At 37.7% G+C, this 12,681-nt stretch overlaps 1 protein-coding gene across 2 annotated transcripts in view; it reads left to right on the top strand.

Moving 5' to 3' along the window:
* LOC117305681 overlaps positions 1-12,681 on the top strand; it is a 59,792-nt gene that overhangs the window by 38,675 nt on the left and 8,436 nt on the right. For both annotated transcript variants that reach the window (XM_033790541.1, XM_033790543.1), the window contains exon 6: positions 11,987-12,643. In XM_033790541.1, the coding sequence (XP_033646432.1) occupies positions 11,987-12,643 (657 nt within the window). The remainder of the gene's footprint in view (positions 1-11,986; positions 12,644-12,681) is intronic.

Raw genomic sequence — 12,681 nt, forward strand, 5'->3', positions numbered from 1 at the left:
AATTTGCTTAGCATGAAATTTCTTCCTTGATAAAAACAGGATTACCAACCAAATTTCTATTTTGTTGCATATTGCTTGTTACTGGTATTCAGCTGTTGTTTGCTTATCCTGAAAATCACGCGGAAATTTGTTGGTAAACCTATTTTCATCAAGGAAGAAATTTCATGCTGAGCAAATTTTTGTGCTAAGCAGCTCTATGAAATTGGGCCATGGACCCAGGGTTCACTGATAAACCATTGTATTATGCTTGTTCTATGAAGTCACACTTCACAAGGAAACCCCTTTGATTGCAACTAACAATTTTACATCCCAACCCAACACCTTGCTCTGTGGCTAAATTGTCATATAGTCAATCGGAATAAAGGGGTTTTCATTTTCACCAGTCACAGAGTCTCAATATAAGACCATTGTGTTAACACCTTACACTATAACCTTTTTAAGTGCTTTTTAAAAAACTGATACAAAACGCATCCGCTTAAGAAATACAAAAGCAACCCCCCAAAAAGGAGTACACGTTTGTGGAAATAATAACAATGCATTTATCGATAATTCAAACTAGACATGATAGCATTTGTGCACAAACGCATAGCTGTTTCCTTAGTAACATTTTCAAAATCAAGTTTACTCTAAACTCAATTGGAAGTTCTTTGTGTCGGATAGAGGTGGATTTTTAATATGGATTTGAAAGAAGGTATTGACAATGCAAACAGATTGAGGAAGACGTTCCAGAATTTTGGCACAATTACTGCAAAAGCTTTAGAGCCTAAAATCATGCTTCAGCACCTTGTGTTAACATATAACACTACTCTATACACAGCCTTGATGCTAGCCTGGATACCTGGAGTAACCATGGCTGATGAGTGATGTGATTGCATGCCTACACCATGGCCTTTCTTCAGGTCTTATCCTTCTTTCTCCACTCCCCTCAGAAACGTCTTGTGTTCATGCTTGATACCTCAGGGTGTTTTGGGGGCCCTGTGAAGGGTTGGACGAGGGAAACCTTGAGTGGTTGGATGTTGGTCTTTGGCTGAAGAAAGTGAATTACCCAAGTTTTCCGAATGAACTAAAAGAGAGCTGTTTCATGCAATGATTTTGTGAAGTAGGGCCTGTGTTTGTCAACCGCTGATTTCACAATGACTAGAAGTTATTGTCGTCTAGTTACTGAATCACTCTTGATTTGTGCAACTCAATAATCATAGAAGTCAAACCAATGTTTGTATGAGAAAGAATGGCTGTTGTCAGCTTGTTGTTTATAATTATATCCCCTTGCCCTTGTGGGACTTTGTCGAGTTCCCTTGATGGGAAGATCATATTAAGAAACGAACAAACAAAATTTGGTTTGTTCACAAAATTAGATTGCAGAAACTTGAGAATCAAACGATGCATTTTTTAAGCATTCATTGGAACATTTATAATCCGTTTGTTATCCCTCTGTGCCATGAGGTAGGCCTACCATGGAGCATTGCTCCATGGGCCTACATACAAATACATAGGCCATCTGCATTTAAAGGCAGTGGACACTATTGGTAATTACTCAAAATAATTATTAGCATAAAACCTTACTTGGTGACAAGTAATGGGGAGAGGTTGATAGTATAAAACATTGTGAGAAACGGCTCCCTCTGAAGTGCCATAGTTTTCGAGAAAGAAGTAATTTTCCACAATTTGATTTCGAGACCTCACATTTAGAACTTGAGGTCTCGAAATCAACCATCTAAGCGCACACAACTTTGTGTGACAAGGGTGTTTTTTCTTTCATTATTATCTCGCAACTTCGATGACCGATTGAGCTCAAACTTTCACAGGTTTGTTATTTTATGTATATGATGAGATACACCAAGTGAGAAGGCTGGTCTTTGACAATTACCAATAGTGTCCACTGTCAAAAAAAATACATTATTTTATCAGATTTGATAGACACCTCCGAGTGTCAATCAAATGATTTGCTGTCACTTAGTATTGGAACAATGAGGTGTCAATAATTGTCTTTATCTCTAGTTTTATCATGGCATTGTTTGTTCGGGATTCAAGTTTTAATTGATTGATAGATGATGATTGACAGACTTTGTTCTGTCTCTTGAAGCTCAATTCAAATCAAGCTTAAATGCATTAGACACTACTTGTAAACGCAAAATAAGTGTTGCCATAAAAACTTACTTGGTAATGAGCATTGGAGAGCTGTTGATAGTATACAACATGTGAGAAACGGCTCCCTCTGAAGTAACAATAGTTTTTGAGAAAGATGTAATGTCTCACTCAAAAAATAATAATAAAGACTCCCTGCCTGAGATCTTTTTAGTTATTTGAAGGCACAAAAATCTTTGCAACAAGGGTGTTTTGTCTTTCATTATTCTCTTGCAACTTTGATGACCAATTGCATCAAATTTTTACAAGAATTGGTGTTTTATGCATATTTTAGTATACACCAAGTGAAAATACTGGTCTTTGACAATTACCAATTGTGTCCAGTGCCTTTAATGAGCACTTTGAGTTGCATATTATTAAGTGGGATTTATATGATAGCTTTTCATGTAATCTTGCTGAATGTGTCGCTGCAAATGCACCTGCATGGTGTTATATAGATATAGGGCCCTATCCTCTGAAGGTACTTGTACATTGTGTTGTATTATTCAGGCACAAGAATGTTCAATTCATCCAGGGTCCAGTTATATAGAGTTGCTTAAGCAGAAAATATTGCATTACAAAATGTCAGCTGAGTAAAAAATGAGTAGGATATTAGTCGCAGATGCTACATGTGACTTGGGAGCTTTGCTGGTAAAATTTGGGCCAGAATTTAAGGATTTGAAAACTCAATTTACTTTAGTGGATATTTGTTTATCTTCTCTTCGGAAAAATAAAAACATTTCGCACTTTATAAACTGTGTTCAAATTTAAAGATGTGCACATACCTTACATGTTGTAAAGATTTAAATGGGTTTTCCCCACTATTTTCTTGCAACTCCACTGACTGGTTGAGCTTAGACTTTCACAGGTTTGTTATTTCATGTTGGCCCTATATGTTAGGTCTCTTCAAGTGCAGATATATGGGTCTATGGAAATTACCAATGTTAATCGCGTCCTTTCAACATGATGTTATAACTTGAATTTCATTGCAATAATTGTCATTTTGAGGTAGAGAAAACAAAGGGAAAACATTTCTTTCCTCGTTCCATTTTTTGTCCAGCTGTGAAGGTTTACTTCTATCCAGGTTTTTTTTAATAGGAATGTTGAGTATGTGCTGAAAAAATAACTAGGAATGCTATTGACCTGGGGGTTTATTGGAGCCCTAATAAAAGGGTTTCACTGAAAGAGTTTTATGAGTAGGTACACAAACAAATATTGTGCTAATATTTCAGCTCTTATATTTTTGGTGTTTTTGTAGCTTCTAAAACAGTCCTCTCTGAAAAATCGGGATTGAACTGGAAAATGAGGAAAGAAACATATTCTTTACCTCTAAAATCACAATTAATGAATTGAAGATTAAGATATTGCATCATTTTGAAATAATAATACTACAAGAATTGCAGGAGCCTCTATGCGATACATAAAACATTGAAACAAAATACATAGGGCACAAAGTGAATTGTCACAAAAATATAGATTAAATTAAATGAGTCTTGCCAAAGACCAGTCAAAAACAGTCTTAAAAAGATGACATACATGTAGAAGGAACATTGATCTAGTTGTAACACTTTTTAAAATCAACACAAACTTTATACAAAGTTAGCTTCAAGATTGCACAATAACAGTTTCTTTCTTGCCTGACGATCAACATGTTATGTCTGTATGGTCTTGCAGACCAATGAATGAGCTAATTTACAGGGTCATGATCGGAGAATTCCGTTTCAGAATACCACTCCAGGTCATTGGTGTTTTCATTTCCACTGCCAAGGAAGTATTTTTAGCGGCCACCGACAGGTCAAATATTTCCACTGGAGGTCAGACTCACGATGCCCTCTATGTCATTGCCGATGAGATTCAGTTGGGTTAGGTAAGGAAGAAACTATAAATAAACTTGCAGGTACAACTATGTGTTGAAATCTCTTTTGTGGGAGTGTTGGCTCTTTTCAGAGCCGATGGTCTCCACATTTCAAAGAGTAAGTATACTCTGCTCGTCTTCAGAAGAGTTTTTTGGACAAGCAGCAGCTTTGAAGAAGTGATTATTGAAAATAGTCTTTACAGGATGTTTTGAGATTTGTTTGGTCATTGTACATGTAGTTTGTTTTGAAGTTGACATGGTTTCTAGGTTATCATTGCACCATTGTTTCGAGCGTGAACTTGGCATGGTTTTATAAAGAAGTGACAGCTGAAATGAGTCTTGGCTTTTTTTTCTTTTTTTTCTTTCTTTCATAGTTTGTTTTTAAGTTGACAACATTTTTAGGTTGTTGAGCTTGAATGTGGCCTGGTTTTATGGCTCTGCCTACCGTAAGAAAACAGTGTGCTTTAGGGTAGCAGACAAAATTACACTTCTGTTAAGCATATTTTAATGGTTTAGTATCAAGGACATTTTACTTGGGTTGAATCTTCACATTATGAATGAAGTATACTTTGTCTACACAGTTAGTGCTGAAAATGGTAGCTGCCTGTGCAGAATGCCTATGCATTGCAATGAAGTGGCCCTGGTTTTCATGGAAATTTTTGAAATGAGTAAATATTTATTTCAAATTTGCACAAGGACATTTAAGATGTTTTATATTCAAAGGTAAGCTTACTGGATATATGTTTGGGAATTTCAATATGTGCTGTTAGGGTAGAATTACGGAGAGTGCATATTAAAGGTAACGTAGTGCAGATAGTATTTAATTTTTTTGATATTTCAACTTAAACATGTTCTTTGTGGCTTGGATGCAACTATTCTTTGAAAGATTAATCTCAACGTACATGTATAATTTACTTAGAAAATACTCTTTGAGGCACATTTTTGTATGGTAAGGAAAGAAGAACATAATTTTCAAAAATTGCCATTCCAAATGAGAAATGTTTTTCTTTTTTTCAAAAGAGACTTTTTCTTTGACAAAATTACTTAGATATTTGAAGAAAGACTGAGGCCTTTCAAAGCTTTCTACAAAGTAACTTTGTGAAATTTAAGACTGTGAGAGGATAAATCTGCACCCATCTTTCAAATCTATTATTACCAATCAAGATGTAAGAATATCTCCTCGCATCTTTATCTCCCACTGGGCACTTAAAATCCTTTCCCCTTCGTGGACGAATCCCTGCTATAAGAAGGAAGACATTTCTCTTAACTTCCCCAGCGTCTGGCATTTTACAATAATCACTCCATGCAGTTTTGCAGATTGCCTTCCATGTTGAGGCCAAATAAAAGAAATAATGTTTAGCGTTCCTGCACGCTTCCTTTTTTGAGGCCGCCTCGGTTTTTTTTCATTTTAAATAATAAAACAATTTTAACCGAATAAAAGGATGCATTTGATTTATCTCAGATAAAAAAATTAAACATTTGAAGAAAAAAAAGAAGAAAAAACAGCAACAAACGAGCAAACAAACAAAACAAGCCAGTTATCTTAACAAATGTGTCCTGCTGCCATTTTGAAGAAAAAAGGCCCTCCTCTTTCCTTAAAAAAAAAAGGCAGGACTCTAAACCTGTTTTTCTTTTTTATCCTTGGCCTAATGGGTCCCCCTGCGGACTCAATTACGCCAACGTTGATTTCTTGTCGATCGCAACTCATAATCAAGAAGAAGCTCTTGCTCGCTAATCTCATGGAACAAATTACCCCCGTCTTTATATTGAAGCCCCGCTCTCCTCTCTCTCTCTGGACCCTAGCTACTAAAGGATTATAAAATTGCTCCTAGCTCCGGAATGGAAAAGTGTGGTATGAGAAGAAGGAGGTTGTGATACCTGTTTCTTGTCCTACTTTATTGCTTCTCAGGAAAGATATCCTTGAGTAAGACGGAAACAATAAAGGTTATCGGTCTGTTTGATAAAAGTGTTTCATATTTCACTAAAATTTGAAGCTAAATTATGATTCTTTGACAAACCCCACCCCCCCCCCCCCCTCCAACCCCATGTATCGTTCCCTGCTCCTAGATAGATTGCACAGGTCTTTGCTTCAAATCCAACCCGTGTTTCAGAGCTAAACTTTGATGCGTAACATTGATAATACCACCCCTTACATGTATGTGCCCCTAGATAGAAATACATCCGGTCTTCGGTTCAAATCCAGCCTAAATTTCACAACTAAATTATGATACATGAAGATTGACACTACCCCCAACCTTCCCAATGAATGTATGTACTTGCCCCGCAGATTACAATGGTCTTTGGTTCAAATTCAATTTAAATTTCAGAGATAAATTAGGACGCATGTACATTGACAATACCTACCTCACTTCCCAACCCCATGTAGTATGTCATGTACATGTATTTTCCCAGGGTCTTTAATGGAAGGGTCTTTTATTTTCATAGGGTCTATTATGGAGTTTAGAAAGGGTCTTTTCTAAACGGAGTTTCAAGACACCTGTGGATATTTGTTGCAGCCATTAAGGCCATTGTAACATTATTTTAATGATCTACTCTCCTACCAGTAAATGAGAAAAACATTCATACATATTGTGTAAGTTTTCCTGTAAAACAGTCACTAAAACTGCCGTGTCATACAGTCTGGCACTTCTTTTAAGTTGTTTCCCAGATTGTACAAAGTACATCAACAGTCCGACCAGATAGTACAGTCTGCTGCCTGGTGAACCTTGACAAGCACAACATCTGTCACAAACAGCAACTCCTTTTTGTCTGTTTTTCAGATTCGGAAAAAAATAAACCCCCAATTTTATTCTGTTAATATGAGAAAGTGTAAGCAAACACTGATGGTAGATTGCAGTGAATGGCCAGTGATGGTTATTTGATAAAGGCTGCGCTTAATGCACTTTGACAAGGCTCAATGGCTACATGTCTGTTTTGATGTTCATATTTCTTTTTGAGTGTGATAGCCTATCAATATATTGTATTTCTCCCATTGTTGGCTGGCCAGCCCACAGTGTTTCCTGTTGACCACAACCATAACTTGTCACTCACAGGATGTACTCTTCAGTCTGTTGTATGAGTGTGTTAATAACAAAAACATCTGGGACAAGAATTTTAATGTGAATTCCTGGGTTCTGATTTTTCATGACTGAATTAAGGCATTTGTGTATTTATGTGATTTTGTGCTACTGCAGCAAATAATATCAGCCAATAGCCCATATGCATGTTCCAATGAACATGATTGGCGCACAAAGGATTATTTTATGTAATCGTACATACATGTACATATTATCACGAGAAGGCATTATCACTCAAGAAATACTATTGACTTTGGGATGTACCAAGGCAATAGAAATCAGCAAGACACATTTTGTTTGGTGAGAAAGAACTTTTTTTCTATTAACAGAATTTTGAAAAACCTTAAAAAAGCTTGGCAAACCGCAAACAAAAATGGGCACTGGAAGAGTAAAAAATTTGTTACCAAATATTTTGATTTCCTCATTTAACAAAGTGGGGTCACTCATCAGTCTATATTGTTCTTTCAGCCTCACTTTGGTTACATTGACATGAATAGGAGACAAAACAAAGATGGCTACTCCCATGTTCTTCTTCTTTTCATTGCAATTGAGATAGTTTTGATTGGAAAGCAATTGTTATTGAAACCCAACATCTTGCATCAACTGTTATTAAAAAAAATTGCCTCAGCTTTCGGTTTCACAATTTGCGTCCAGGGTTGTTGATTAACGGAGCATTGAGATAGACTCCCATGTTGCCAAGGAGGATCTGATATCGTGTGGCGGTTCGGAGGAGTGTTTTCTCTTTGCAATCTGAGAGATTTATCGAATGCTATTCTCAGTTCAGAGTTCTCATTTCTTTTTGTCTAAGAAGAGCCGATTCTAAGGGTCGGAGGTCATGGCAGGTTTGGCGCTGAAATGCACGCTATATGAAGATAGATTCCATGATGCAATGAGAGAAATATTCTTAACATGACTGAATCAACTTTTTGTTTTATTGGTCACTGTGTATGGAATTCCGACTTGTCAGAATTAGGTCGTCACCCTGCTATGCCCTGTGCATGTCACAGCATGGAGGCTACGAGGAACTAGTCCAGCAGCGAGAGCAAGACCGATACTTCCCAATTCTATGATTAGGCCAAATAGAAAACAAATACCGTTGATTGTCTGGGGTTTTCCACAAAGAGGGGATGAGCGTCTTTTTTTTCCCCAAAGGTGGCCGCCAACCACTTTAATTCAAAAATGGCCTCCAATTCTTCATTTTAAAGTCAACACTTACTTTATGTAGTTACAAGTTCTTAGTAGATTAGTAAGTTTAATGTGAAATGTTTAATTTGAAGAAACGAAAATGTAAACAAAATATATATATATAAAAAAAGAATGCAGCCTCAAAACAAGTTGAGGGAGGGGACTTTCAACTAATAATTGTTTACGTAGTTTGGCTTATAGTACCCTGAGTCACGCAGTTCTTTTTTCTCCCTGGAAGCTTTTTGTCATTCCTCTCTTCAGTTGGTCTCTCCCTGGAAAGACAAACCCGCTCTGTCGGGAAGAAGGGGAAAAAAGTGAAAAAATCCTAACAATTTGGAACACACCTGCTAACTAGTTGATTGATTGAATCTTTTGCCTAGAGCGTAAAATAATGGGCTAGTTAGGCCATGGTACAAGGCCAAGGCTTTGGGGGTGGTGTTTGGGAGATATGTGGTGCAGTGGACACCCATGGGTAGCAAAAGGGGGGGGGGGGGTCCGACATGGGGTTCAACATGGGGTTTGACATGGGGTTTGGTTTGTAATAGAATATTTTATTAGAAGAAGAAATATAAGTTTTGAAGGAAATACGATTAAGTATGAAATATTTAACAAGTGGGATTGGAGCATACCGCTGCATTCCAGAGATCTGCCAACTCGCACTGATTCTGCAAAGAGTTCCCTGAAAAAAAAAACACACAATCTTTTCATGTTCTGACGAACACATTTGAGAATCTCCCTGATTATGGAAACTTTGCCTCTTTATATGAATGTAATGCTAAATTATCTCCCTGAATGCTGTACAAAACCTCCCTGATGGCAAGACACAAACGTTGGCAGCCCTGGCGGCATATCAATGAAATCAATCAACCTGAGCTAACAACACCCGCTCTTTTCAGACCCACCTCAACTCATTGGGGAGATAATGACATGGTTGTAAGCCAAATTTTAATGCAGTTCAAACAAAGTAGGCCTACAGGATTAGAAAACCTTAAAACTAAATTTCGGTCTTGTTTCTGGATTGACTGCATATCTTGTACTCAATGGAGCGTGTAATGATTTTATTTTATTTATCACAGTTTGCTACTCTAGCGAGCAATAAAGGATATTTTGATGATCTTAATCAATATCAAAGTTCAACTTGTAATGCAGCTTTTAACAAGTTCTAAAAGTATAACATTAGAAAATCTGAACTCACTTTGGGTCTTGTTTTAGGATTGAAGGCATATCTTGCACTCGACGGAGTGTGTAATGATTTTTATTTGTTTATCACAACTTGACACTCTAGTGAGCAATAAAGGATTTTGATGATCTTAATCAATATCATAGTAGAGTTCAATGCAATTATTTTCTCCCTGAGTGTGTATAGTCTGGCCAGCAGGATGTGGTTAAGATTTATTTACAGACACAGTTTCTTGCTTGCGTGCCGCTTCCTCCCACATCATGGCCGGTGGTGGTTGGGGGGGGGGGGTCATTGTTTTGATATTAGGGATTGGAGATCGCACGGCCTAAATTGAGATATTTCACAATTATTTTTATCTTTGGTGTAGCGTTGGTCCAATCCAATATAAATAACTAGCTGCCTCAGATAGAAAGTGTGATTGTAACAGAGCTGGAAGGCAAAGGATTATGATTGTATTATCTGAAGAAGGGTTCTGAGATCTGATTGGTACCTTTATTTAGCCGTTGGTGTGTTTTGGTCATTGTGTACACAAGAGGGTTGAGTATTATTGTGTTGGCTGTAGTCTGATTTCTACAATGGTTTGGTATGTACGTTCTTTATCTTGACATCTCCGTAGTTTTAATAGGTGTTCAGGTGATTGTTATTGTCTGTTCTGGTTTTGTTCTTCATATTCTTCTTTCTCTTGTTCTACTTCTAGAAACTATAAGGCCAAATCAAATTTGTGGAAAATTACTTCTTTCTCGAAAACTACATTACTTCAGAGGAGCCGTTTCTCACAATGTTTTATACTATCAACAGCTCTCCCCATTACTTGTTACCAAGAAAGGTTTTATGGGAATATTAATTTTGATTAATTACCGATAGTGTCCAATGCCTTCAAACAAGGCCTTAACATTTTTCTAACACTCAATGGGAGACTTTCTGGGACGATAGAGGGCAGCAGACTTACCGGGTAAATCCATTGTTCTCAGAATTATGCGCATGTTCAGAACTACGTAAACAATGGAAATTTACCCGGTATGTCTGCCGCCACCTAGCGTTGGAAAGTCTCCTATTGATGATGCTGTTATTCGTCTTATAAAAAACCTCATTCAGAAGAGCCAATATTTATTTTGTTATTATTATTATTATTTGTTTTTTTTAACACACAAATATAGGGTGTAGTATCACAAGGTTATACTTAAAAGGACATGCCTGCAAAATTAAACATGAAGTATTATAAAGCCACTGCCAGAAACACCAGGGGGTTGGATTTGGATTCTTTTACGTGCATTACACAACTCACAGGACCTACAGCTTTATGTCCCGTCTGAAGGCCAGGACTCGACTTTACAACAGCACAGAGTTTATAATAATGCTTATCAGTCACACATTGGTGTTAGGATAAGTGTAAATTGATTTATCATTGAACATTCACTGGATGAATGCCACTTTCCTGCATCTGGTCTCACTGATTACTTTAGTTTCAGTGTTGATTCATTTATCAGAGACAAGGAAATGGAAAGACACTCAAACACTTGGTGTCAATGGAACCTAGATTTGGGTCACTTTTTGTGGTTAGTTTTTTTTTGCACGCTATCTGTACACACGATGCCATGTAGACAATGTGATGATATTCCATGATGGAAGTAAGCCAACAAGGCAACTGTGAAGTCTAAACTTGTTGGGGGTTTTTCTCCTAGGCACTGATTTCCTTGGTGAGTTGTATTTCCTCCAAGTCCTGACATCCAACCAATGGACAGTTTAACTCATTTTGATTTTGATGCATTCACAGCAACTAATGGTTTTCATTTTGTACATGTTTTTTACTCTCTGTCGTTCTCAGGACACTAGGGCTTTTGTTTCCCTCGATTGTGGTTGACTTTTGACACTGATTAAAACAAAGTCTTTAAAGACACTGGACACTATTGGTAATTGTCAAATACCAGTCTTCTCACTTGCTGTATCTCAACATCACTTGCTGTGTCTCAACATATGCATAAAATAACAAACCTGTGAAAATTTGAGCTCAATCGGTCGTCGGAAATGCGAGATAATTATGAAATAATAAACACCCTTGTCACACGAAGTTGTGTGCATTTAGCTGGTTGATTTCAAGAACTCAAATTCTAAATCTGAGGTCTCAAAGTCAAATTCGTGGAAAATTACTTCAGTGGGAGCCGTTTCTCACAATGTTTTATACCACCAACCTCTCCCCATTACTCTTCACCAAGTAAGGTTTTATGCTAACAATAATTTTTTTGTAATTACCAATAATAATAATAATAATAATAATAGCGAGATTTATATAGCGCCATTCCATCTAGATCATGGCGCTAAATAGTGTCCACTGCCATAATTGTATTGCCCTCGAGATTAACACATTTTTTTATGAAAACAATTGTTTCTCATCAGGAAATGTTTTATTGATTTATCACTTGTGTTTCCTGGTTTAAATCGTTCTATCTTAGCTTCGATTGTTTTTATGTTGCACAATTATTTAATGCTTTTGTTTTGAATTGCCATCGGTATATATTCACAGATGTGATTATTAAATCGTGGTATCACTCTCTTTTAAATCTCCAGGAATGTTGTATCCACTCATGCTGCAATAAGCTTCCCTCCTCGGGGCAAACAAGACAATCTCCTCGCCTCACCCTCAAGATCCCCTCCCACATCAAACACCCGCTCCCAACTCCAACCAGAAGAACGATTCCCAGTGTCTATTGACCTCGACATTGACCCCAAGGGCAGAGCCAGGTCACAGACACCACCGTCGTTGTCAAAGAGCGAGGAACCAGAGCTACAAACTCAGGAAGTTGTTCCTGGGTCATCTTATGACGTCCTAGATAGTGTCGATATCAGCAACGAAGTGCCTTCCTTCCAATCCCGGATCACAGCCAGTCCAACTACCAACAGACGGGCCAACCAGGATTTAGACTTTGACGATGAGGAAGGTCCCATCGAGGTTGTGGAAATTATCCAGACCCCGACCGTGTCTCCGCGGAGAACTAAAAAGAGCCTTCCAGGAGGAGAAGACGACGTCGAGGAGCAGCAGGAGGCAGAGTCTCCAGAGGAATTAGTGGACTGGGTTCTTCACTCCCTGAATCCCCAGGACTCGTCGCTGAGAGAGTTGTTCAAGTTCCCGGAGGAGCCTGTTGTTGTCGAGAACGGCTCTCGGACATCATCCAAGAAGATGCCTCATGAAAATATTAAGAAAGCTGAGCCGCAGTCTCCGAAGAGGTAAGGCCTGAAGTCTGTCTGCGTAAAATGTTGAATTA

The sequence above is a fragment of the Asterias rubens genome, unplaced genomic scaffold (genome assembly GCF_902459465.1).
Source record: "Asterias rubens unplaced genomic scaffold, eAstRub1.3, whole genome shotgun sequence".
In the NCBI taxonomy this organism is placed as follows: Eukaryota; Metazoa; Echinodermata; class Asteroidea; order Forcipulatida; family Asteriidae; genus Asterias; species Asterias rubens.